At 48.9% G+C, this 27,961-nt stretch overlaps 1 protein-coding gene across 1 annotated transcript; it reads right to left on the reverse strand.

Moving 5' to 3' along the window:
• Positions 1-4,375: 4,375 nt before the first annotated feature.
• ALOX5AP (arachidonate 5-lipoxygenase activating protein) lies at positions 4,376-27,917 on the reverse strand. Its single transcript, XM_010977126.3, has 5 exons — positions 27,736-27,917; positions 21,405-21,504; positions 14,536-14,606; positions 11,016-11,097; positions 4,376-4,850 (listed from the first exon to the last, which is right to left on the reverse strand). Exons 1-5 carry the CDS (start codon positions 27,803-27,805, stop codon positions 4,688-4,690), a joined length of 486 nt encoding a protein of 161 aa, XP_010975428.3. The 5' UTR covers positions 27,806-27,917; the 3' UTR covers positions 4,376-4,687.
• Positions 27,918-27,961: the final 44 nt, after the last annotated feature.

The following is a 27,961-nucleotide window of genomic DNA, read 5'->3' on the forward strand; positions in this document are numbered from 1 at the left end:
TACATCTGTCCGCGGAAGAGGAAATGAAGCATCTGCTGTGTGCCTCCATTAGTTAGATGACTTACAACAGGCAGCTGTCAGACACGGCGTCTGGATTCTGGCTGAGTCCATTCAGACCCCAGTGCTGAAAGCCTTTGAGAATCCAGTGAATGTCATAGACCCTTACCGCGCCGCTCCCTCCCCGCTCAGCCCTGGAAACAGTGTGAACAACATGGATGCCCACACGTGCGCACTTTGAGACTAATTTCAGGGTTTTCAAGTATCCCCGCCCAGGAGGTCCAGACCTGGATCCCACGTCTACCACTTCTGAGCTCTGTGATCCAGGTCGCTTACTCGCTCTAAGGCGCGCTCTCCTCCTTCGTAAAGTGGATGTAATGACGCCGAGCTCATCAGTTTATCTTGACGATTCAGTGAGCAGCTGTATCAGAAGCACTCAGCCCGGTGCCCTGCCCATGATGAAAGGTGGTCATCGTTAGCTGTTATTTTCATGCCTGGGCCACGAGTTTAAGATTCTCTGGTCAAAAAGAATAATATCAGTACTTCATCGTTTATTTGTATCAATTTTAAAAAATCTATATTGCAGGTTTTACGGAGTAATAGTTGAGAGCATGAGTTTACAATGTCCATAATTTTACTTGAAAATAGCTTGACATTGAGAATGGACACGCGAGTTTGCATTAGTGGAAGGCTTAACTCTCAGGGCATGTAAGTTGCTCTAATAGAAAATTCAGCCTCAGGGGTGGTCAGCTGGCAATATATCAGAAAGATGTCAGCTCCTCAAATCTCAAGCATCACCTGAGGCTTTGCAAATTAAGACAGTGCGTGTCAGAAATGAGTTTTTATTGGTGAAATGCGGGGCTTGCTAGTGGACATGATGAATGTCAGAAATAGGCTCTCAACGGTAAGATGAAAGGTATTCAGATCGGGAAGACTGGGTAAATCACTGTGGGCTGCTGGAGTCCAGGAGGCCTGGGGTCCTGTCTGTGGGGATGAGGTTGGTCCACAGACAGTCCTGTGACCAGCCACTGCTTACACTCCCTGGCGCCTCATACCAGCTCTAGGGTCCTACCTCTGGAATCTTGCTGCTTGCGCCTCAGGGGAACTTATTAGTCAAGAGGTAGAATCCGTCAAGTTCACGGTTCTGTCCCGGGCCTCCTTTTTAAGGAAAGTTTGTTTACAAAAGGTCTGTATTTGTGGCCAAATTGTTTGAGAATTGCTCTCTTATAATATGGTAACAAGGCCTGAGGGCATAGCTGACTCTCAGCCACCGCAAATGTCTCAGTGATGTCATAAACCCAAATTTCCCAGCCCTATTTGATAAAGGGGACCGGACCGCAGAGAGCAGAGCCGTCACACCAGGGTTTATCCCCTGGGTGTGGCACAAAGCTGTGAGCACAAACAGCCCTCAGCGGTGTAGTCTGTATTCCTCCTGTGCTGTAAAGTGTCTCTAACATTTCCACTTTATACTGATTTTTTTTCTTTCTTCTCTTTTCTCCTCTTTCTTTCTTGACCCCTTAAAGGCATTTCTTTCTCCTTTTCTCTGAGTTCAGGTCTGAGTGAACCAAACACTGAGTTATCTCTGAGTGATAGGAGTTTTTCCTGATGCTTCCAACAGAACAGTGAAAAGAGTGATGATTAAAAATATGGCTTATTTACTTGTTTGCCTATTTATTTTAGAATTTCATCAAAGTCAGGCCTTGTGGTGAGAGATTTTTTTGACTTGTTTCATGATAACACACCAGTTGAGACTCCCTCACTGAGGTAAAGTGGAACATTGCAGAACAGGACACAGGCAACCCTCAACTTCTAGAGACCCACTTCCTTTCTCTGCCTGGCCTCTCCCATTTCCCGTCTCAAGAACAGCCCCACCTCAGGGGAAGAATGCAGGCAGGGAACTCATGAAAGGAAGGGCTTTGAAACAGGGTAAAACATGAGATGATGTTCAGTCATTAGCTCTGCTTTCTGTGGTCCCCATTAGCCCAGGTGATTGAAAGGGCGATGGAAAGGATGTGTCAGCTGAATCACAGAATGCTGTTGCGATTTTCTTCCTCACGGCAGGCATGAACTACACACACACACACACACACACACACACACACACATACACACACCCCCTTCCCTCCCCCCCCCAAGCCTTTTCCAGAGACAAGACTCAGCCAGCACCCTTTTCATATGCCACTGGCCAATGCATTCAAAGCATTGATAAGTGTAAATATAACTGGGGGGGGGGGGGAGGGGGAGGGGCTGTGTGCCCGGCGGACGTGGCCTCCTGGCTCCAGGTGAGCACAGACCTTTCCAGACAGCGCTGTGGCCACGTCCCGGTTGCCATAGCACTGCCGGTGAGGACTGGAATGTATCCGCGCGGAACCAAGTAATCATGCGCCCAATGCTCATTCCTTTGCCCTCTTGTTGATTGGCTGAGCTGTTCTTTTTTTAGTTGGAATTCTGAGAAGGCTTCTGTTTCATTTTGTCTCTGCAGTGGTTTCTAATCTATTAATAGCTTGTCCATTTTTGCAGCGATTCCTCAACCGTTAAGGCCAATTTCCATTAAAAATTGTTTTCAAAAATCGTCAAAAGGGAGACAGAGGTGTTGCTTTTCTATAGATAGAGCTTCTGATTTTCTTGAAGTCTGCGCTGACTTAGACTCTGAGGCCAGCCGGCGTGTGCCAGTTCTCAGGGCTGCAGGGCCTTCTAACACACACGCTCCTCGCAGTCTGCACCACCTATCAGCGCCGCGTCTGCGTGCTCAGGCCAGGATAATAAGAAAGAAGGAAGATGAACTTCTCCTGGGACTCGGGTCTATTGGTACGCCAAGCCAAATTTTTAATTTGGAGAGCAATTCTGCAGAAATGAACAGAAACTGCTATCTAAACATTTTAATAAGAAAAAGCCCCCGAGCCAATACGCAATCGAGTGCACTGCTTTCTAGTAATTTCATTTATACAACAGCTCCACAAGCTGTTTCTCTCTCTGTAGTCAGATAACCCTTGCCTCTAGGGTGACCGTAAAAATGATATTTTAATAATATGCCGCATCTGTGATCAGAAATACTTAATGAAACACTCTCATGATCATATGGTAACAAGCTTCAAAGAACTCTTTTCCGGATTGAGACAGGGCCCGTTTGCTTCTTGTGCTAATTTTCATGGGCACGGTTTTCAACATCGTCTGGGAGGAATCGTTACCTAAAAAGAGAAAGTGCTTGGGGTGAGGTACAGTATTTTTTTTTTTTTTTTTTTTTTTTTTTGGCTGGGAGACCCTGCTGGCTCCCCCAGAACTTCTAGGTCAGTGCTGCCCAACAGAAATACAATGCAAGCTGCATTTGTAATGTAAAATTTTCTAGTTGTCCCAGTAAGTAGAAAGAAACAGGTGAGGTTAATTTTAATAATACATTTTATTTAACACAACATACCCACCAGATGATCATTTCAATGTGGAGTCAATATAAAAACATTAATAGGATAGTTAACATATTTTATGTTAAGTCTTCAAAATCTGGTGTGCGTTTTACATGTACAAGGCATTTCAATTCAGACTAGCCACAGTTCAAGGGCATACCTCCCTGAAAGAAAGAATGATACGCTGTGTGCTGGGTATGATGCTAGCACGGAAAGATGCCAGCCTAATTCTCATGGGGTGTGAGTGGGGGTGCAGAGTCAACAAAAGATTCTTAAGGAAAAAAAATTCTTAAGGAAGTCTGTTTGTCTATAGGAAGGACAGGTTTTTTTGGGGGGGTGTTATTTGCTTTTGCATTTCTCCACAATTTATTCATTAAAACCATTGGGGAAAACCACATCTTAATCTCATAAAACTCACGCCTACAGTACAGGATGTTTTTTGAGCTCCCAAATAGTGTGAGCCCCTAGGTGCCTGCTATGTATGTGCCTGGCTTTAAGCTTGGCACAAGAAAATCAAAATGAATAGGACCTCAGGGACATTCAAGAGCTGATGATTCAGTGGGGAAGGGTGACACATTCTAATAAACATCTTTACATTGTAATATGGATTTGCTGTGGTTGGGGTGTGCCGAGGGTGCTCTGGGAGGGCAGGGGGCAACACTAGACCAACCTGGAGTCAGGAAAGGCCTCCCAGAAAAGGCAATCTTCAGTTGTATCTCGTCTGTTTCTTTGTTTGGTCGTATTAGTTGCTCACGAAAAAATTCAAATAATACATGGAAATATAAATAAATAAAACTTACCCCCAAGCCTCTTCACCCAGAGATAATCAACCACAGCTGACCACCGGCAACCTTCCAGGCATGTGTGTGTGTGTGTCTGTGTGTGTAATTATAGCATTTTAAAAATTATCATTAAGGAAAACAAACTAGTTTATCAACCATAGCAATAGACCCACAAAAAACTCAACCACCAGCCTCTAACACGTGTCTGCATTTTATTTTATTAAAACCCAAATCTGATCACAAAACATCTTCAGAAAGCAGGGCAAGTCAAGAAACACACAGAAGGGATCTGAAGAGCAAATCTGGGGCCACGGCCATGTGCAGGGGGCGGGGCTGACACACAGATGGTCTCTTCCAGGAAAAGCAAGGTTAACTCAAGCTGCAAAGCCCAGAGGGTGCTGAGATTTACAGCTCTCTAATGAGGAGCTGCATCTTTTAACAGGTTGAGTTATGGTGGCTTCTAGGTATTGATTAGATGCGCACAGCCACCCGGTATTCGGCAGAGAGTCAGGGGATGAGAAGGAGAGGGGAGATGGTGGTAGTGATCGTCTTTATGTAGTTTCTAAAGTCGCTTCCGAAAAGGAGGATGAGGTAGTAGTTGAAGATCCCAGCGAGGGACATGAGGAACAGAAACAGGATGATGCGCTTCCCAAATATGTAGCCAGGCGTGCTGCAAGCGAAGGAAAGGGAAAAACTGTAGAAGCAGCACAAATGACACCAATTCAACAAAAAACGTTATCACTTTGAGATTCATGGGGTTTAAATTATAGCCCCTTTTACTCAGGAATGCTCCATTTGTTTCACATGAAGGATGGGAGTGTCTTAGCTATTATTAGTGGTTGCATCTACCTCAAAACCAAGTTAAAGAGCCTCAAAATCCATCACCATCAGGGCGGCTCTGCTCTAGGGCTCCGCAGTGCTGTCAGGACTCCGGCTCCTGATGCCGTGAAGGTGGTGGCTTCTGTTGGTCATCAGGGTTAGGACTGCGGATTAGGAACCCGTGGGCTCCCTAAGACCCACCCCACAGCTGCTCCTCTCCAGGGGCGCCGGTAAGAGCCTTGCTGGCAGCTGTGTTTGATGTAGGACTTTCAGTGTCTCCATGTGAGAAGGGACGGTTTATATGAGCCAGGAAGGCTGGTGGAATCTAAGAGGTGCTTTGGCATCTGAGGGCTTGATTGAGTCTCCTGAGGCTGCCTGGGAATAATTTATGTTCACACTAATGAGAGCTGGCCCCCAGCGACGGAAGGCAGGCCCTTACATTTTAAGTGAATCAGGGGAGGGAGACTTTTTAGTCCATGCATCTTCTCACAGAGGCTCTAAATCCTAAGCTGCTTAGACAGAGCATCAGCTGGGGTCAGAAGGCAGCTCCCCAGTGACACGTGACCACCTCGCTGTGCACAGCCAGCGGCCGCCCGGGCTCCCCGCCTCCTCTGCTGCTTCCATCTGTGTGGCGCTAGTACGTTTGGAAAGTCCAGCCAAATGGGTCACTAAGGCTGTTAGTAAGGCAAGGGGACCCTTTGGCAATCAGGAGGGCCCCACAAGAACAGCCAGCTCATCCAAACCTGTGCCTTAATGCTGCTCAGCCCATCCTGCTATAATCAGAGAGCAGAATGTGGTGTCCATAGATTCAACGTTAAAATCCTTTTATCTTTTTGCAAGGGACCCAAAGATGCATCACGTAACTCCTAATTTTCCTTTGTCAAGAGTTTGACCATCATTCCACAGCTGAATACCGACCCCCTCCCTCCTCACAGTGTTCCAGGACCAACCAGGGAGCTTGATGGAAATGCAGTCTCCCAGATCCTCCCCAGATCTCCTGCATCAGAATCTGCGTTTCGACAAGCTCCCTCTGTGACTCACAGGCACGTCAAAGTTTGAGAGGCACTGCCAGCTGAGAGCTCCTCACCCTGCTCCTTGGCCAGCTGGGGTCCTCTCTCCTTGGTTTTCTGTTCACAGTCATGCCCTTAAAGTGAGACAGTCTATCTCTTTATTGGGGAAAAAAGTTTGGTCCCAAAAGAGAGTGTTGTGGGCTGAATTCTGTCCCTTCTCCCCACTCACATGTTGAACCCCGGGACCTCAGAATGACTGTATTTGGAAATCAGGTCTGTAAGGAGGTAACTGAGGTAAAATGCTATCATCATAAATAAAAATTAGGGTGGACCTTAACTCTCTATAACTAGTATTCTTGCAAGAAGAGAAGATATGGACACAGGCACTCACGAGGGTAGACCATGTGAGGACACAGGGAGGAGACGGCCATCTGCGAGCCAAGGGCACAGGCCTCAGAAGAAACCAACACCGCCGGCACCTTGACCTTGGACTCTCAGCCTCCAGGACAGCGAGAAAATACATTTCTGTTGTTTAAGCCCCCCAGTCTGTGGCATTTTGTTAAGGTGGCCCTCACAGACAAAGACAGAATTACCTGCTAATGTTGGTAAGGAAGTGGAAAGAAAGTAAAGGAGTCTATTTTAGCCAGAGAAGAGAGGCTTCAGAGAAATTAAACTGTTATAAGTCAAATATTGCAGTGGCTCAGATTTATCACATGAATGGGGCCACCATATGCTCATTACAGAAACAAGGAAAAGTGATTTGTGAAGCTATTTCAGAACGTGCTCAAGATAAATCTGCGGTGAAGGATGAAACAAGAGTGCCTTCTGATGAAATAGTGGTGTTCTGGATTTGGGCAGGGTGTTTCCAAGGACCCAAGGCACATCTCCCCTAAAGGACATGGGGCAATGGTGCTTTAACTCTTCCAGAACTCAGCACACACCCAGCACGTGCAAGGCTAAGTGTGAATGGAGGTCCCCAGCTCTGGCCCTTCATTCACTGCACTTTTAAGTCTCTCCAGCTTGGAGACGGGCCATGGCCCTGGGAGGTGGGCCTGGTGTGTGCAGATGCCTGCCCCAGACCCAGCAAAGCCCCGGAGAGCCTCACGTGAAGCAGAGAGCAGAGGAAGAGCCAGGGGCCTCAGTGCACTCGCAGCATCGTTAACCTTTGAATTACCAAGCTTTCTCTTTTGTTTCTAACGGTCGATAAGCACTTCTCTCTACATGGGGTGGGGAAGGTCAGAATTGAATTATTAAGCACCTGGAGGGGCCAGGTGTTTTATATCTGTGACTTCATTTAATTCTCAGAACCCTTCTGTGAGGTATTATTATTATTATTAACCTGTTTTCCAGGTGGGGAAACTGAGAGCAGACAGGTTGAGTGATTTGCCTAAGGTCACAGCCAGGAAGAGGCCAGGGTCCTGCTCTTCCTACCACGCTGACTTCCTGGGGCTCCTTCAGAGTCTGGAGACTAGGACTTGGTTATTAGTTTTGAAATAAGCGTGCCCTCCACACACGGCATACAGCCCACATGGAAACATGGAAGATGCAATATGCCGAACAATTCCCATCTTGAATGTGCCCGAAACTCCTAGGAAGAGTTTCTGTGGTGTGGGGGAGGTGATCGTGGGCATCCAGAGACCCGAGTTCCAGCCCCATCACTGCAGTGTGGCCCTGGCCAAGCCTCCAAGCCTCCCTGCCTCACACAGAAATGCACACAAAATAGGAGTAGACAAGAAAACTCTACAGTCCCTCTGGCTTTAAAATCCTGTTCTTTTCAATAAAGAAATAGCACTTTTAATCTGGTAACTTCTAAAGGGAAGGCAAATGGTAAGATCTGTGAGGGCAGATACAGCCTCCTTCGTTTACTCGTCTCCAATAGATCGGGTCCCCCGTACATTTTTTTGAAATGAATGAATCATTCTCAGAAGAGAAGCACGAACCGCCTTCAGTGATTCTCCAACTCTGAAGTTAACCTGAAGAAGTCGTTAACTTTCAGATTCCCGCGGCCCTGCCTCAGAGATACTGGTTCCATGAGTCCAGGGTGGGGCTCAGGGATCTGTTTTTAACACGCACCCCAGGCGATTCTGGTGCGGTTGGTTGGTGGGTTTCACTGTGGAAATACCAGCCTTGATGCCCAAGTACTCCCCCCAGGGGCTCCAAAAGTAGCAAGTTTGTCTCCCACCCCTGGTGAAGTAACCTTATGGTCCACTTACTGGGGGGCGGGGGCAGAGACTCTGACATATTGATGCTAAGGGGAGAAATGGCTGTGAGGGGTCAGTTCTTTTGAAAATTGTGTCCATGGTCATTTCTGTAAGTTCACTATTTTGGGTCTTGCACGGTGCCCCAGACTCTGGGAGACCCCGGGTCTCTCTGAGGGCAAGGGCTCTGCTGTGCTGACTGTTACCACCTCACAGCTGCCCCCGTGCCTGCTCAGAGCAGGTGGTCAGTAAAGGCCCTGAACAGATGCTGAGTGAACGAGGGGGCATGGGCAGTGAGGAGAAGGTGGGCTTGGCTGACCTGGGTTCACCGGCCTCGAGTTATCAATCTTTGCCCATCCAGCACTGAACTGAGAACTTCAAATTGCAAAGAGGAATTTAGTGGGAGCTCCGACAGCAGGCAGCACTCTAGGTGACAGGAAGACAGAGCAGCCTAGATGCCAGGTAGGTGACAAAAGGCAAGTAAGTCTTGTCATGCCAACTGCCATTGAGTTTGGGCCCAGATAGTAGCTCAGAATGAAAGGAAAAGAAACTAAGATTCACCCTATGCTGCAGTGTAGTTAAGGGGGTGCAGATGCCCTCATCAGGACAAGGAGACAGGGGTCAGGGTGTAGGATGAAGGACTGAGAATAAGAGCCATCAACTTCTAAAAGGAAGAGGGGACGGAGCTGTCAAGTCCTTGCAGAGCAGCCTGGAGCCTGAACGCTGAAGCTCTGGTGAGGGAGGTACATCAAGGAATGACTTACCCACCCACAGGACCAAAAATGACCCTGGAACTTCTCCGGTGGGCAGGGTCAATGCAACTTCTGGGCAGGAGCAAAAGCTATCTAGTGGCCAAGGAAGAAAGTCTTGGGGAAGGAGCCTGTTAGTGAGGCTAGGGACCAAAGCAGAGCCCACGGGCATGACGGTGTCTGCAGAGTCCAAGGGTGACCCAGCCCAGGGACAGAAGGGGGGCGGGGGAGGAGGACATTCCACGACAGAAGGGAGATTAGCAAGTAGTTTCTAGAAGGCAGAACTGAAAAGCCCCTTGGCCTGACCACAGAGCCCCTTAGGCTATATTTTGATGACATTAGAATCAGACACTTCATCTAGCCTACAGCACTCCTACTGCTGACGGCTGCTCCGAACGCCGTGTTAGAAGCACTGTGGGGCCACGTGTGGTCCGGCAGGAAAGAGCAGCAGGACTGGGTAGTAATGAACGCTACCGGTGCAGGCGTCGGGGGAGGGTCCGGAACCAGCACAGGCAGTGGGCTGAGGGGCCTTGGGATGGTTTTACTACCGCCTAGCAGGGGGGCCAGGGAGGGACTTAAGCGCTTAGGCCATTTACATTTCAGTGAGGTCCAGAGAAGCGTCAAGTTTTAAGTCTATATCCATTGTTTACTTTTTGCCACCTCTTGTACATTGGCTAGTAGTGATTAAAATGACGAGAGCCTCTGGATGATGGACATATTTTGTGATGCCTCTCAGATGACCTCAGAATTAAAGCAACTTGAAGATCTCAGGCAAGGGGTGATGGATGAAGAGGAGACCAGTGCCTGGGCTGAATCCCTGGGACCTTGGATGAGGAAGCCAGCAGAGGGAGCCAGCCCAGGAGAGCAGAACCCTGTCACTTCATCCATAGACACTCCGTCTCCTCCGACTCTGGACAACAGGTAAACCTCTGGGGAAAGGCTCTCCAGGGTAAAAGAGTATGAAGACCACCAAGGACAGCTCTGATAAGGGTAAGAGAGGGAATGGAGTTGTGGTTTGGGAGGATAAATAAAAAACGCCTCCAGAGAGACAGGAGGGAGAGACGGGTTTAGGGGAGGGCGGCTGGGGGGACAGCCACGTTCTCCGGCTGCAGCTCCCCCTCAAACCACCCGAAACCACTCAGCTTCGCAGGCTCCCAGGTTCCCCAGATGCAGTGATTTCACCTGCTGACCTCCTGGGATGTCGCTGCCTTTGTCACGGCTGAAGGATGCTCTCTCAACGGAGAGCCCATTATCCTCTAGAAAAGGGTGCTATTGTGACAGACGGAGAGGGATGTGAAATTAGACAAGGGAGAAGAATGATGGGGCGGCTGGGGTCGGTGTGTGGGCGGCAGGCTCCCAGAGCATCCTTCTGGCCCTTGGAGCCCTTCTGGTACACTGGGAATTCTGATTGCTAAGGAACCGGTGGCACATTGTAATTCGAACATTTCTTCTGTGAGTGTTAGCATTTATTCTACTAACATCCAGACTTCCCAACCCAGGTCTAGTCAAAGTACCACTGCCGCTCCGGGCGACGTCTGTAAGCAACGCGGTGCTGGCTCTCGCCACGCCCTCTGTCTGCCGCACGTTATTGTACCCTACTTTCTCAACATTCTTCCTGCCGGTCTCCGGATGATGTGTTACTCAAGAGAACTTATCACAAGGTGCAGGCTTTAGTTCTCATTTCTCTAGGCAAACAATGACATGTTTCACTCAATGAAGGCCTTGGGGAGCCAGACACAGAACTCATTCAAGCCCCAGACTCTGCAGGGTGGGAGTGGAGGGTGTGGGGTTGCAGGGAATGCGTTAAAGCATCCTTTGTGAGCCCAACAGCATGTAGAAGAATTTTTTCATGGGAAAACCAGTCAAGTGCCCCAGCTGCATTTTCAGAACTAGCAAAGTCCAAGGAGGAAAGGATGAAGGCTCCTAGGCAGCTCCGCCCTCCAACCCCACATGGTCCCACAGGTTAACTGTGGGCTTTAATGGTCTGTGTGAATGATCGCTCTTCCTGCTGAAAAACTGTGACTCTCTCCACGGTTCTGAAACAGCCCCGGGGGCCTACCTCTGAGTTCTCTCTCCCAGATAGCCGACGAAGTACTTCTGCCTCACAAACAGGTACATCAGCCCAGCAAAGGCGGCAGGCACTAGTGGAGAAAGGACAACACCCGTGTCAGTGTCACAGATGCCAAACGATGCTGCTGGCCCAGCATTAATACAGTCATCATGCAGTTGACGCTGGTCACAAAATCCAGCAGAGGCCCTCGGGTTCTGACAGTTGGGGCTGATGGGAAGTTCAGCAAAGAGCCTCGGGCTGGAAGAAACCAAAGACCTTTAATGATAGTCGTATTTCCTTGTGCTGACGTCATGGTGTAGTTTACAGGGTGTTCTCATACCCCCTGTCTAACTGGGGTCCTCCTCACATGGCTGGTATCATCTTTCTACTTCCAGATGTGGGAATATGGGCTCCAGTGGTCAAGGGGCTTGTGTAAGGCTGTCAGCTGGGGTGTGTGTGTGTGTGTGTGTGTGTGTGTGTGTGTGTGTTTGGGAGAAGAGCTGAACTTGAACCCTGAGCCCCGCTCTGAGTCTGGTTCTCTTCAAAGTACACCCTTGACCTGTGGGCCTCCCGGACTCTCAGCGCTTGATCTTTTCTGAACAGATGCCACCATTCAGAAACTATCTCTAGGGAAAGAAATGCCCCTTGCATTCCAGCCCTGTGAGGAATATCCACAAGCCAAATGACCCTCGGAGCCATGAACTTGAGCTGAGAGTTAGAAAGCCCAGCCCCACCAGGACTGTGATGACTGGGAGCTGATGCTTAACTAATTCTACATCTGGACAAAGGGCTGACGACAGCTTCCCTACTGATCAGGAATTATTATGAGGCTGAAATAGAAGTATGGGTATAAAAGCTCTTTGAAACCCCCCAGCATTATTCAAATACCAAATTAAGAGCATCGATTGAGTACTTTTTTATGTGCAGGCACTGCCCCGGGCCCTTTAGGTACCTGGGTCTCTGATCCTTCCAACCGCCTGGTAAGGAGGACATTACCGTCACCACTTGACAGATGAAGACATTTAGGCTCAAGGAAGTCCACTTGCCCAGAGTCACCTACCAGATCAAAAGATCCCCAGGGGTAGCCATCTCTGGCTGGCCACCGTCTCTGTGCCCGGCACAGCGCCTGGACATACAGGCTTACAAAACGTGTGTCAAATGAGTGACTAAGGGTCAGCGAGGTGGACCAAGAAGAGGCAAAACCTGATACTAGGTCTGTCTGACTTCACAGCTTTATCACCACCACCAGCACCATCAATAACAACGTTTATGGGGGGAGGGTGGCGCTCAGTGGCAGAGCGCGTGCTTAGCACGCATGAGGTCCTGGGTTCCATCCCCAGTACCTCCAGCAAAATAAATAAGTAAACAAATAAATCTAATTACCCCCAAAACAAAAAATAAGTAAAATAAAATATTTTTTAGAAAAATAACATTTATTTACTTCTATTAGGTGGAAGTGTATGAAAGTGCTGCTTTGTGGGTCAGACAGAGTCAGATATCGGCAGTTTTATATGGTTCAATCCAGTGCGTGTCATGCACTGTGGCAGGGGCTTCAAGCACACTGTCTCAGTCATGCTGGGAACACAGTTATTCCTGTTTTACAAATGGGGACACAGACTAGGAAAGGTGAGTAGCATCCTAGGGTCACAACCCAGCAGTGAGTGTCCTCGGAGGTGCCTCCAATCTGTCTGCCCCCAAGGCCCATGTTCACCCATGACTCCCCCTTGCCTCCCCCAATACTAGTGTCATGTGGCAGATAAGAAAACAGAAGCACAAAACTGCTTGTGAGGTTTGCCTGTTTTCTGAAGGTCACAACATTGTCACTATTCACAGTTCACCTTGGACAAACTTTTTCCTGGTTGGTCCCTTCTGGATGGCTCTGTTCTTACTTACCGGCCAGTCTCTCTTCTACTGGGAACTAAACTGAACATGATCTGAGAGAAATCAGGGTGCCAAGTGGCTTAATTCATTGCCTTCTTGGAGGGAATGGCGCCCACCTCCGGTGTGGCCTGGGCTGCTGGGTCACCAGGAGGGGTGTCACAGGTTTTAATCCAGGGTCTAAAATTCTCAGATGTAAGCAAGTTCCCCTGGGGTGTGGGTTCCTGCTCTATAAAGTGATGGGTTTGGGCTGGAATGATCTCTGGGGCTCCTTTCACCTAAAAAATCCTACAATCTGCCATATTGGTAAGAAATGACGGTTATAGAACAGGGGTTAGTGACACTTTTGTCTCCCAGCAATGCCAGCACTTGTTTTGGCAGAAAGTGCATATTTCCAGGGCCCTGAGGCCCTTTCAGACCCCGTTTGTTTTTATCTAACTAGAACAATTCCACATTCATCTATACCAAGTATTACTCAAGACATGAAAGGAATCATAACTCCTACAGTAAGTGTAGTTTGACTTGGTTTTTCAAGTCATGCCAGACATGTTTCTTATTTAACTGAGGACAGAAAGTGGGAAATAAATGGTGAGCTTACAGATCGCCTTCTGGTGCACAGGAGGCGGCCACATGGTGCTCCGGGAGTGGCTTCTGCTACCATCCCTCAACTCTCTTCTCCACCATGGTACCTTATTCTTTTCCTTCATGGCGCGTCTCACTCTTGGCAATAATGTATCCATTCACTTATTTTCTGGACCATCTTGCCATCTGCTGTGTGCTCTACCACCATCTCTGTTTTATTTATCACTGTGTATCCAGGGACAGGGCTTGGCACATAGTAGGTGTTTGATACATATTTTTATGGAAACGAATAAAGTAGGAGGATACTTGTGAAGGAACCCAGGATTTAGCCTGAAAGACCAGGGCTCCCATCCTGGCTCTGTCATTGGCCAGCTGAGCATCCTTGAACAAGTTACTTTATCTCCCTAAATCAAAGTGTCCTCAAAGGTACCAGGGGGAAATAATTCCACTCTACCTACTTTATAGAACAGGTAAGAGGGTGAAGGATGAAATCGTTCATCAGAGGACACTAGTGGCCTTTTCTCATGCACTGCTGGGCCACTGTGTGGAAGCCGGCCAGGTCACGCCAAGCCTTCACCAGACACAAAGCCAGTCTCCAAAGGGGACCAAAAAGACTGATTTCCACAGCATTTTAAATCAACTCTGGGAGTCAACTTGCTGTAGTCAAGACTGTGGGCTGCTGATAACCTGGAAGGCTGGACCCAGGCCCGAAGGAGGACCACCACGCCAGGCGCCTATTAGCAGGACAGCCAAGTGACAGCCATCCCAGAATAGACCCCTCAGGCGCTCTCATTGATAATGCCCTTGTATCTGAGCTAACTCTGCTTAAGGATTCTGAGTCACACTTAGCCTAAAACCTGCCCGTCAGCACTGCTGCTCTCCACCAGCCGCTGGGGAGCAGGCGTTAGCAATGCATTACCACACCCGCTCTGTGACCTCTGGAGGGCTCTCACCCCTCCGGGGTTTCACGGATCCGAGCTGGAGGTCAGGCAAAGTCTTTTCAACAAAAAGCCTGCACTCAAACCTCTTTGTTTCAGAAAGAGAACACACAAGGAGAAGCCTGGGTTACCTTGGCTGCAGAGAAGCCCTGCACTCCACAGCATGACCAGGAAGGTGGGGTATGCATCAACACAGTTTTGGCTGTGGAATAAATAAACAAGGAGAAAAATCAGAAGACAGGGGACTGCAGTGCAGTCTGAAAATTACCTGAAACCCTGAATTAACAATCACCAGCACTCAGAGGCACAAACCCCATTCATAATTCCACTGAAATCTACCTGATAAATGGGGCAGCGGCCACGTCAGAAACAGACAGTGGTGGAAGGGGAACACATGTTCAGAATCCATTTACTCCCTTCCTCGGTGAAGCCCATCAGAGACCCGGTTTGTTGATGGATTCGCCTTGGCAGGGTTTCCACTCCCAGCTATGCCAAAGCACTTTTTGGAATTGAAAAGTGAGCAACGCAGACAGCAAGGCTGGGCGGCAGTCAGGGCTGGGGCCACAGGGGAGAGGGATCCAACTCTAAGGAAAGCTTTATGTCAGACACACAAGTCAGCTCAGACATGGGGTCAGGCCGAGGAAGGAAAGGCGAGCTTCAAGCCTGAAAGGAACCGGGTTGATTCAGAAAAGCCGGCGCTCAGAAAGTTATCTTGCTGATGGAACAACTTCTGTGTGCAAGGCTCAGTCCTTGTCTCTGTGGAAGGGGCTCTCAGGCTGGCATCTTAACACTTTTCGTCCCCTTTAAACCCTCGCAGGACATGTGGTGACTGCACGAGGTTTCTGTGGCTGCTGCGACAAGTAGCCACAAGCTCAGTGGCTTAAAACAAGACAAATGTATTATCTGGAGGTCAGAAGTCTGAAATCGATCCCATTGGGCCAAAATCAAGGTATCAGTATGGCTGCATCCACCCTCTTTCCTCGCCTTTCCCAGCTTCTAGGAATCTCCTTCATTCCTTGGCTTGTGGCCCCTTCCAACCTCAAAGCCAGCAATGGCTGATCATGTCTTTGCAACACCAGCTCTTCTACCTCCTTCTCCCATGTTTAAAGGACCCTTGTGATTACACTGGGTCCCACCCAGGTAATCTCTTTGTCTTAAGATCAACTGGTCAGCAACCTTAATTCCCCCTTGCAATGTAACATCTCCTATTCACATGTTCCCAGGATTAGGATGTGAACATCTTTGGGGGTCATTACTCTGCCTACCACAGTTAGTCTCATGTTTCAGCTGAGAAACTGAATCTTGGAGAAACTGAATAACTTGCCCAGGGCCACCCAGCTGCAGAGTAGCAAAGCCAGGATTCACACCCTGGTCAGTATGATTCTAAAACCAGGTCTGTTACCTCCTCAACTCCACAGGCACACCTTGGAGATATCGTGGATTCGGTTTCAGACCAGTGCAATAAAGCAAATACAGCAATAAAGCAAGTCATATGATTTTTTTTTTTGGTTTCTCAGTGCATATAAAAGTGATGTTTATGCTATGCTATAGTCCAATAAGTACGTAATAGCTTTATGTCTAAGAAACAAAGCAAATATTTTATTGCTAAAAATTGCTAAACTATCATCTGACAATGCAGGGTTGCCATAAACTTTCAACTTGTTAAAAAAAAAAAAGAAAGAAAACAAGAAATGCAATTTCTGTGGACTGCAATAAAACAAGGTTTGCTGTACTAAATTAAATCCTGAGTGTCCTCTTGAGGAGTTTACAGTCCAGATCAGGACAATGAATATACACATCCATGGAAAAACAACATGACAAGACACAGAAGCAGAAGTGGGGGGCAGTGAAATAGCCTGGAATGGGCACATGACGAGTATTCAGGCCCTGACCTGACATTAACCAGCTGTTTGTCTTTGGCAAAGCAAGCTCTCTGGACTTAGTTTCCTTACCTGTAAAACTAAGAGACTAATAATTAATAACTCTAAGATCCACTTAAACTCTAAGAGTCGATGGTCCAATGTACTGGTTCCCAAGTTGTGGTTCATGGATCAGCAACATCAGAATCACCAGGGAAATTGTTAAAAATGCAAATATTAACGCCCTCCCCAGACCCACAGGCCCAGCAATCTGCGTTTTAACAAGCCCTCCAGGTGATTCTGATGCGCACTCAGGTTTGAGAACCACTGGTCTAAGGTCATTCAAACTATCTACGTAAAAGCAAAGATGCAATTTCAAAATATATTTGGCCTTTCATCAAACTCCTCCCTTGGATTCTTCATCTGGATCCTTCTTGATCTGATACTGATCATTTTCCTCCTAAAAGTCAGTCTTGAACCCTCGCTCAAATTGATAGGGTCTCACGATTCAGCTGGTAGCACTGAGAACTCTGGAATGACCAGCCCTTGGTCCGTCCCCTGCAGAGCACCCAGAGAGGCTGGGACGTTAACTCTGGCCATGCGGGCCCTCATGTTTCTCTGATGGTCAAAAAATCCTTTACTGGAGAAGTCAATGAATGGAAAAGGTAAGAGACCAGTGTATCCTGTCCTGGGATACGGGCACCAGGGAGGCAGCAGAGCTCTGCTGACCTGGCCAGGTACTTCAGAAGCCCAAGATTTCCACTGACCTATGGACGCAATAAACGCCAAAGGGCAGGAGCCCCTTTCAAATCAACCATTTGGGAGGAAACACTTAGTGAGGAAACAAGCCGCACAGTGATAACTGTAGCAGCCACTAAGCAAACAGGAGCATCGCACCTCTTCTTACACGTTATTAGAGACAAAACTGCAGCCTCAGCACACGGAGAACGTGATCCATCTCCCAGCTCAAGGAAACTAGAGAGAAAACTCCTTTTTCTGTAGTTGAATGATGTTCCATGTCTGATGGGATCTAATACCTGACGCTCCAACAGTTTGAAAATCTGTCACTACCAAAGATCTCCCTGCTTCCCCTCATTCTCATACTTCTGTTTTTGTTTGTTTTGAAGTAGTGATTTTGTCTGGGTGATGCAAAATTTTTAAGAATTCTTTATTGTCCAAGGGATCTGCTCGTAGAGAGAACTGTCCAGTGACTGGACACATTGGATCAGTCATTCAGGCATTCCTCCCTATTAGCTCAAGTCACCATGGTCCCTGATAAAACATGGTCTGCCTGGAATGCAACGAAACTCTCCCAACGCTAAGAAAATGGGCCTTTTTCTGGATGATGCCCAGAATATACCCAGAGTCCTAACTCTCACCCTGGCTCAAGCTAGGCCCCCTCCCCATCCAGGACCTGCGACACGTCTGCCATCCAAAGCTCCATGCACACATGCCCCTCCTTGACTGCGGGCTGCTGCGGGGCTGAATTCAAGCAGCTTTGGTCAGTGACACAGCTGCCTCTTGGGGCCCAGAGGATGCCTGTGTGTTCTTTAAAGTCACAGAGCCCAGGTCCAACGCAGGGTCTACTGCTTTCTGACTGTGTGATTGCGGGTGCATTTCCTAGCCTCCCTGAGTCTCAATTTCCTCATCCATTAGAGGTGAATGGAGACGTGAGAATTACCTCCCTGAACTGCTATCAGGATACAGTGAGATAAAGCCGTGCCTGGCTCGTACTAAGCATCCAGTAAATGGTGGCTGTTACTCCTCCAGCCTCTTCCTTCTTATAACCCCCAGTGGAAATGTCTTTCCTACTGACAAAGATTATTCTCCCAAATATTCATTTGTGCCATTTTTTTCCTGCAAGACAGAGCTGACAAACTCATTGCGTCTGTCATTTCTTGAGGTCTAACAATGAGCTACTCAGCAGATCTGGCGACAATTCACTGTGCTGTGTTCAGTTAGGCGCACTGCGCTGTCAGTGTTTTTATGGAGCAAAGGACTCATTGCGATTTTCCCTTTCATACTTCTCTGCCTTTGGGAATGCGCTATAGAAGCACTTAATGTTTTGTTAGTTAATTTGGGCTCATTTAAAATAAGTAAAGATCGCTAATAATAGTTATAGTCTCAATACTAATCAATAGTATCAATGTAGATATGTCCCCTTGAAATAATTCAACAATCCACGCTACTTAGAAGTGAGTCTAGAGTGAATTCTGAGAGGTGCAGGGGAGAAGACCCCTCAGGGTGGCATCTACTAAAATGCATTTTGTGAAACACTATACCTTTGCTATGCTCTGCGAAAAAAAAAAAAAAAAAAGGAGGGCTGTCTGTACTTAAATAAGACCTCGCCTTCTTGGAAAACCAAGGATCACAGTGTCTCTTAGTACTTTAAAGGTTCTCAGCAGTCTCGCTGTACAGAACCTGTTCTTCCCTGTGACACCTGTTATCCGCCCGCACGCTTGTAATCTATGGGGCACATTTTAGAAAATGGCACATCTCCAGAGACCCATCTACTCTCTGCCACCTGTGCTCACCTGCTCTCATGGGGAAGAATCTTAGCTCAGTTAACGGAGACTTTCCTCCAAAAATCAAACTTCGACTGCTCTGGCTGTGTTTGTCAGCGGGGGACAGGGCTTTCAACTATGTTTTAGACACATGAACAGAAAGTCAAGGTCAAGATCCTTTTAGTTCTCAAACCCTGACTCAGGTGTGCTCTCGAGGGAGCTGGGTGGTGGGGCAGCCCATTCACCGACCCGAGTATGAGCTGGGGTCCTCCCCTGGCTGGGACATCTGTTTATCAGCTGCTCTCAAATCTTCAGCTACCTATATCAGCCAACAGTCATATTTTATGCTGAAAAATATGCATCAGGTTTTCAGTCCCCCAGCACCATTTATTCTTCATGCTATTTTCCCTTCATACGGTCTCTAAACATTTATGATCCCACACCCCATCAACCAACAGTTTTGATTGTGCGGTCCTATGACAGGTATATTTGTGTATAAATTATATACACACAAGACTCTCAATCTGTATATTAAAACTGAGTCAAATTTCACTCCCTAATTTTTAGATAGCAAGATTAAACACACGTTCTTTTCTTCTTGGACCCCATGGCTCATCTTGCACCCTCCTTGGCGTTTTGGAGTCTCCTGGAGATGCGAGCACTGGGGATGACTTTCTACTGGACTAACACTTCACAGGAGCTTCCTGGCAGAGGCGAGCAGACTGGGAGCCCCGGCTTGGCCGGTAGGCAGCAGCCTCTGCGTTGATCAGCAACCCCTTCCACGGCCCACTGCGGGCACACACAGCGCACCGCTCGCTGGGTCAGGGAGGAAGCGGTCTTTGTAACAGAACCACAGCCGTGTCTGGGTAACCTTATCTTACAGAAAATTCTCCTCCTCCCCCCACCCCACCTAGTTCCTACCTCTCCACAGCTCTCTCTCCTCCCCTCAGTCTCCACCCGCTCCGCTCTCTGGGAGGGTAAGTGTGAGTCGGGGGTTTCGGGAGCAGGGCTGCAGCACCCCCACGGTGGGGACCCCTGGGCCGCACCGACCACCCATCACTCTCCTCCAGTGCCTTCTGCCCTCAGGAACCCCATGTCGTTGCAGAACTTCCAAGCCACCTTTCCAGATGACAGCGCAGCCACCACCAAGCGGCACTAACACAGTTTGGAGGCTGGCGGTGGGGACCAGGTGTCAGCAGCACAGTGGCCTCTTAGATGGAGAGCTAGTTCACTCCTGGGGGGACTGGCAGAAGCCAGACAGCCTGGTCTGCTCCGTCTCTCCTTCACTGCTGGCAAAATGGAAACGTCGCCTCTCACCAGCCCTGCCCCACTTCTCCAAACTGGACGAGCTGTGTTCCTAAGAACACAGTGGAGCTGGTGAGAATGTAGTGATCTGGGCAGAAAAAAGCTGCTTCTTCCAAACCAGAAGCGTAGAAGAGTATTAATGTTCTTTTCGATTCCGTTTCCAGGGAGGTGGTAGTGTCACCCCTGATCGAGGACACCATCTTGGCCCCTCTTGCACGTGGATGTCTGAGGGGACCTCTCCCCCCTCCCCCAGCAAACAGCGCGGAGAGGTTGATGTGACCCTAGGCACTGTCCCTGCCCCCTGTATATGTGAACATCTAAAAAGGCTTAACTCACATCTTTAAACTTCTCCCATTGATTCTGAGGGTTAATACACTGAAGATGGAAATCTCTCTAAGTCATTTGGGGAAGGATTTCTTTGCGATCAGACCACACAGGAGTGCTGGGTCTAGGCGGGTGAGGCGGGCAGGAGACAGATGGATCGTATTCTTGCCTTTCTAAAAGGACATTTTTGTGTGGCCATGACTCCCCCTTTGGAAGGATCTCTGGTGACATCAAAGTCACCTCCAAGCCGAGACTAAGGCCAGCTCCTTGGCCAGCTCCTTGCTAAAGCCTTCCTTTCTGACAGGCCCCTGGCCACAGGCACAGAGAAGCAGGCGACATGCCACTGACTGAATCATCTGTGGAAACGCATTCGGCAGAGAGGAAAATGAGTGTTTGAGTAACATCCGTTCGGATTTGCATCCCAAATAGCACCCACCTCCTTTGCAGAGTTGTTCAGGTGTTTTCAAACAGCTTTTTATTCGGAAGTAAAGGATGAGAGGTGGAGAAGCAGTTGCATAATCCTCCCACTCTTTCTCTTCTTGTTCTGGTTGCTCAAGGAGACCCAGGTTAGGAAATGCACTGGAGCCCCCTCCGGACTCCGCCGAGGGGCCCTGAGGGCCGCTGAGGGCAGGCTGTTGCCAGCCGGTCCCGCCTGTGGCTTCTGAAGCCGGCTGGTGAGTCATGGCTGGTTTTCATGAAAGCACCTCTGGACTAACCCCCCACCCCAACCCTGGCCAGGAAGTTGGTCAGTGACTGGCTGTGGAGATCACTCCCCAGCCCCCACCCCCACACCCCACCTTCTTTAAGCACCAGAAGTTGCTAAGATGATGAAGAGTGTCTACAGAGTCTCTGAGGTGAAGTTCAGCCTTCCCTGGGAGCCCCGCCTCCCCGGCCTTCAGGAGGTTGGCCCAGGCAGACATGTGGTCTCAAGGTGGCCGCCACTCAGGCAGAGAAGCCCTGTGCCCAGGCCCCTTCTCTGTAAGTCAGAGTGTCAGGGTTTGGACTCACTTGGCAGTGTAGACCCGCTCAAAGGCGAGTGTCCCCGTCCTCTGGAAGCTCCGCCCATTATGCGTCTTGCTCTCGTGCTCCACCTTGTGGGCAAAGAACCCTGCAGGGGGAAGGTTTGGATTTGGTTTATAACAGCACGTTCACGAGCCTGGTATCACATTACTAGCGTGTTAAATGTTTCCTTAACTGGACCTCTTCACAGCCCTAAATGTCCTCTGTCAAATGTTACTGAGCAAACATTTATTCAGGAGCTACTCTCTTCTGATCACTGTGTTTGGTGCTGGTGATGCAACAATGGTGAGTGAGACATGGCCTCCAATTTCAAGGATCCCACAGTCGAAAGAAATAGAGAAGCACAGAAAGTACAGAGGGACTCATGCTAAGATGAGACTGAGAGACAACATGGAGCTATCAAGGATCAAAGAGGGCAAGTTAATTCAGTGTTTGGGTCACAGGATTCCTACAGGAAGTGACATGCAGGATAAAATCTGAAGAACAAGTAGGAAGTGGCCAAGCAGATGGAGGGGGTAGGGGACAGGGAGGAGGTCATGCCACTCTAGTGACACAGGCGAAGATTCAGAGGCAAGAACCTCAGTACCTCCAGCTTACTGGGGGGGAAGGGGCGCAGTGGAAGGGGTGGGGAACCTGGCAGAACTGCAAATGAGGCCAAAGAAGTAGGTGGTGAACTGTTCTTTCAATGTCATTTCTCTGTTGTCACTTGCCATGTGCCAGACACTCAGCTTGCATCCGAGAACGAAACAGACAAAGAGCTTTGGCCCAAGGAGCTTACGTTCTGAAGAGGATACAAGCAGAGGAGACAGACCACACACAGGAAACAAAGTGCAAAAATTAAAACTATACAGTGTGCTGGGCTTTGGGCAGAAGAGAAAGTGTAGCATGATGAGGGCCATTGGGAGTACTGGACGGGGTGGCCGGAGGGAGCCTCGAGAAGAAGGCAGTAAGAGGGCCAAGCTGGAGAAGATGGTGGCTGAGAAGTGCCCACCGGACTTAGCAGTGTGACCGTGACCTTGACCTTGATGAGAGCCACGTTAAGAACTTCGGAATTTATTTCCATCTCAAAAGCAAGAAGGAGCTCCTGACAAGTGTAAGCTGAGGAACCGCATCGTCAGACAGCCACTCGGTCTTTCGCACGGGGAGTGTTTAGACGGTGAGACCCAGGATGGGAAGCAGGAGGAGCTAGTGAGGGTGACCCCTGTGGGATTCAGAGATGCCGAGGAGGCAGAATCTGTCTTGTCTGTAGACTGTACGTCGGGGGTAGGGGATGAAGGTCTCTCTCTCTCCCCACCCCTCTTATTTTTCCCTTGACTCCTATTTCGAAAGTGAAAAAAGGAAACGTGTGACTGTCAAGGATCCACTCACAGGATTCCTTCTCATCAGCTTCACATGAGCCTCCTCAAAAAGATAGGAGAAAGATGCCTTATCAATTGCATACATGAATAAAAGCCTTTGTGTTTTCCTTTCTGGAACTGTGCCCGTGTTGAGCAGAGCTGCAGGGCTAGCTTGTGTGGAGGGGGGTCTACCCCCCTGCAGATGCGCTGGTAGGCACCTGACTTATATTCCTTTACTGGGCTTTGCACCAGCTCTGTGAAGTGGGCGGTACCACCCCCACTTTGTAGACAAGGGCATACGGCTCAGGGAGGTGAAATAACTTTCTCAGAGTCACTCCACTGGGGAGCAGGGAAGCGGGGATTGGAAGCCCGCTGTGCACACAAGGATGTTTATCCCCTTACTGTCACACTGAGACTCACTGCAGGGATTCCATCAGCTACACAGGGTTTAAGTATCCAACAGTCCGTTCTCAATGTCTCTTCTCACCATAGAAGGCAGTGGAAGATTCTGATCATTGTCTTCCCAGAACGCAAGGTGACGTCCGCTGCCTCTGAACATGTAAACAGGGACAGTATTAAGAAAGGCAGAGGTGATGTCTGCAACCAGCTGCACAGCGTGGTTGTACTTCTCCGAGTCCGCCTCTCCTTCCTCTGCTTACTTAGAGAACAAACTCCTTCCTCTTTTCCCAGGCTGGCCCTCCACCTGCCATCTTGTCCTCGTTTCTGCCACCATCTTCAGGTCTTTGTTCATCAGTGTTTGCCCCGTTTCCAGAACATTCAGTCTCTATTTTCTCCTTCTCTTTACCTTCGAAACACACTCAGATCTTTCCCACCCTCAAAATGAAACAGAAACAAGCCTGCCTCAGCCCAGTGTCCCACTAGGGTCTCCTTCTCCTTCCTCCTAAGCTAAACTTGAAAGAGTTGGGTCATCTATGCCGACTCCTCACTGAACACTGACACCCCAACTTCTACTATCCCAGACCATATTACAGGAGCTGTGCACGCGGAGACCCCTTTTCTCACACCTCTCTTGGGCAGCTGCTAACATCCGGCCAAACCAGAGAGACAGAAAGAGACACAGAGAGAGAAGGCTGCAGTCGTCACCTAGAACCTACCACATGCCGGGCTCCGCGAGCGACTCTGCCTGTGTTGCCATCTCAGGCAGTACCTACAGCCACTACGCGTGGAAGGTATTAATAACGCCACTTCTCCACTGAGGAAACTGAGGGTCAGAAAACTTTCTCAGGATCACATTAAAAGATCTTGAGATTTTTAAGCACCAAGTTAGTATGAGCCAGCAGTGTGACACAAATCCCCAGAAGAATAACTCACACATGGATTATTTTAATAGAACTGATGTCTGGATCTCAGGAACAGTTTCCCCACGCAGAAAACACCTACCTGCATCTTAGAAAGAATGTGGCAGGTTGGGGTGGGTGGTGGCGGGGAAACTCAAGGACAAGGGAGTCTGGAAACCAAGTCCCATGAGAAATATGTTGAAGAAGGGATGTTACAGCTGGTTTTGTAAACACAGAGGCAGCAGGCACAGGTGAAGCTTTTCAAAGAACAGACGCAGGACCAGTGGATAGAAATTACAGGACAACAGATTTCAGCTCGTTACAATAGAGAACTCCCCAAGTTGTGTGCGTGTGAGTGAATGAATTTGCAGCAGTGTGCACGGCGGAAATGTCTGCTCTTTGGAGTAGGTTTGAATCCCACTTTCAACACCCAGTAGGGGACTGAAAGATACAAACTATTATGCCTAAAATAAACCACAGTAATATGTTGTACAACACAGGGAATAGAGACAATATTTTATAATAACTATAAATAGAGTATAACCTTTAAAAATTGTGACTATTGTACACCTGTAACTTTACATAATTTTGAACATCAACTATACTTCAATAAAAAGTTTAAATAAATTAAAAAAACAAATCTCTGCTGTCACCATTCAGGCTTGCAGGCAAGGCTCAGGGTCCCTCCCCTCAGCTCACCCTCTCCTCCCAAGCTAATTAGCGTGGCTTCCTGTGGAAATCGCTTTCCCCTCGTCTGTGTTTCCCAGGCTTGCTTCACATCAAAGCTACTGGCACCTTGGCCTAAGAGGTCGGGAGGCTCTCTGGGTGCTGTTTGTTGGAAAAGCACCTTTCTCCTCTCCCTCAGAAACTGGACTTTGGTAGTTCTGGTCCAGTTTTCTTGGAACAACGTACTTTAAACTTGTTCTGTGTTTCCAAATCTGCATTTTGCTGGATCAAGTTGGAAGCGGGCCACGAGTTCAAAGATCTTGATGATGAAAGAGGGCTTGGGAGGCAGAGGAGGAAGTGCCACCAGGCAGGCGGGCTCTGGCCTCTCCCTGGGGAATCAGGCTCACACAACGTACAGAGAGCAGAGCTCCCAGCACCGGCACAGACACTGGACTGGGCTTCCTTGTCTTAGGACAAAGTGCGCCGTGCCTGGCAACAACATGAAAGCAGTTCTTGAAACCAACAGGAAGGGTTTGGAATGGAATTGGGGGGGGGGGCCAGAGGGAGAAAAAGCACAGTTTTTGCATATTTTCTGAACTCAATCAATAAGGTAGCTCTATGGTTGCAACATTGAGGTTAATTAGAATTGCAAAGAGAGGTTCTGGACCTACATTTGGACCTTTGTGTTTGCCTAAACTCTCATGGTTAAAGCAGGCAGAGGTGTTGTCTCCCAAGTCATTTGAATTTTTCTTGCTCCCCTGCATGGGCACATTTAACAGTTAGAAACAAAAAGTCCTCACAGGGTGACCTCGGCATCGCAGGAGCCCTGCTCTCTGCCTCAGAGCAGGGTGTGGCTTGTCCTAAGCCCTTAAGGGGGACACAAGGGCTCCTCCTGTGGCTTCCAAAGGGCAGCAGTGTGTCCCTCCTCCAAGCACGGTGGGACAGCTCTGCAAAAAGTCACTCTGCCCACATGTTGCCCTCCCTGCTCACGGGGGACTGGGGAGGGACAGAGGCCGTGATGTGGGGGCCATGCTGTCAACACAGATATATACACACACTGCAGTCATCTGTCTGCCCAGGGGGAAAAGTCTCAGCCCAAAGCAGTGGCTGCAGGCTGGGCCAGACTTGTCTCCCCCACCGGGAAGCCTCAGCGGTGCATGGGAGTCTGTGGTGAGGCCACTACATTCTGTCGCCACCCGTCTGAAATGGCTGCCGAAACACTGTAGTTAAAACCCAGACAGATGGCTATCTATCATCTCTCCTCCCCTCGTCACCGTCACACTCAAGAAGAGGACTTCATCTCCTTTGCCAAAAATAATTAGAAATCTCATTGTCCACCTCAGGTCTGCTCAGGGTTTGCTGAACCTCTACGGAAAAGCCCAGGGCCCACTGGACAGACCAGGGCCCGGTTCTGGTGTGTCTCAGGAGAGATGAAGAGACCCAGTTTTCACAGGTGGGACCCCACAGCTTCCCCTACTCAGCTCTGAACTGAGAGGAAGCAGCTCAGAGTGGACTCAAACTTCTGCTTAGCCCCATCTGCACGGGCGACTGAGGGGACACTGGCTCCTGTCCACTGACACGTGTCAACTAAACGGATGGATATGAGGGGGAAGGCGGGGGGTGGGGGAGCCTACACAGAGCTGAACAAGCAGTGCCCGCCCACCCCCTCAAGCCTCTGCCTCTGCAGGGACCAGGATGGCCTTGCAGGCTTCCTGCTTACCTGCCTGCCCACGTTTTCCCACTGCCCTTTCCTTCTCAGGAGGCAGGAACCAGAGCTGCCTTGTTCGCTGCTATATCCCCTCGGATGCAGGACCCTTCCCAGACAGAGCGGGGTCCCTGCTGTGGGTGTCTGTAGGTTGAATGAATGAATCCCTTGATAACTGACGAGACCAAGGCGCCCCTCTCTGAGCTGCAAGTCTATTGTGTGAGATTTAGTATGAAAATGTTTGGATCAGAAAGCTGCCAAGTCTTGTTCCATAAAGGAGACATACTCGAAGTATGCAAAGTTGGGCCTCTCTGGTGTGGGGCAGCCAAGGGAAGCCTTGTTCTGTGTCCAGAAAGCTCATCGCCAGCCTCTAACCACACTCAAGTTGGGGGAAAGTATCAGAATATCCTAAATTGATTGCATGTCTAGTTTTCCAAACTGTGAGAGTGTGTGAACATTCAGGAACTACCATTAAGGGACAGAGCTGCCTTTAGTAATTTCTCTCCTTTTTTCTCTCTCTTAATAAATGGAAATCGCAAAGACTCTGGAGACGCTGATTAAAAGGAGTCTGAGGCAGTCTAACTCAGAACTTCAAAGAGAAAGTTTGACCCAGTCCTGCCTTTTTCAGCTATAGGTACCTTGCTTTGTTTTAGTGACAGCAGGGCAAACAGAAATGTCAACTGCAAACAAGAAAATCATCCTCGCTCTCTCTCTCTCTAAGTATATAACGCCTACAAAAAATACTTCCAAAACTGCACATTGCCAGAGGAAGAGAAAGTATTACAAAGAACATGTTCCTACAAAAGAAAAAAAAAAAAGCAATACAGAGGTAAGATGATGATAAGGTGAAATCCCCCCCACCCCATCCGAATTCACTCTTTTCTTAGCCTACAGGTGATGGGTAACCCCAGTGCACTGAAGTCCGCCCAGCTGCACTTAGTAAACGCCAGGGTCCGGGTGGACATGTATCTGACGGCCCCTCTCCAGGCTTCCTGCCCTCCAGCCGGTCTCTGGCCATAGTCATTAACAGCTGAAATGCTGATTGCAGACGCTTCAGTGTGGGTGTCGGTGCAGCCTCCAGCTTGCTGCCCCGGCTCTACAGATGTGATTAGTCATCCCCATTAAAGTGAAAGACTGGGAAGAAGGGAAAATCCCAGATTCACACAGAAATGCACACACCCCTAGACTTTCAAATAAAGATCCAAATACAGAGAAGACAAACGTGTACACATTCACGCACACACACAAGTGTGTAAGCCTGACTTTCAAACAACTAGAAACAAAATCCGCCCCAAGGGAGGGGCTTCCCTCACCGTTCTGGACCACGCTGATGAGGGTGACGATGGCCAGCAGGACGACGTTGCCCAGGGTTTCTTGATCCATGTCTGTTTCAGGCTCCTGGCAAGGACCGCTCCGCTCCGTGGCACCCAGCACCGCACTGTGCAGAAAGGGGAAGTGAGGGCTGAGCTCTGCCTTTCATCATTAGAATTTCCGAAGGTCCCAGCACAATTACAAGCCGCCTTCTTCTCCTTTTTCTCT

The sequence above is a fragment of the Camelus dromedarius genome, chromosome 13 (assembly GCF_036321535.1).
Source record: "Camelus dromedarius isolate mCamDro1 chromosome 13, mCamDro1.pat, whole genome shotgun sequence".
Classification (NCBI taxonomy): domain Eukaryota; kingdom Metazoa; phylum Chordata; class Mammalia; order Artiodactyla; family Camelidae; genus Camelus; species Camelus dromedarius.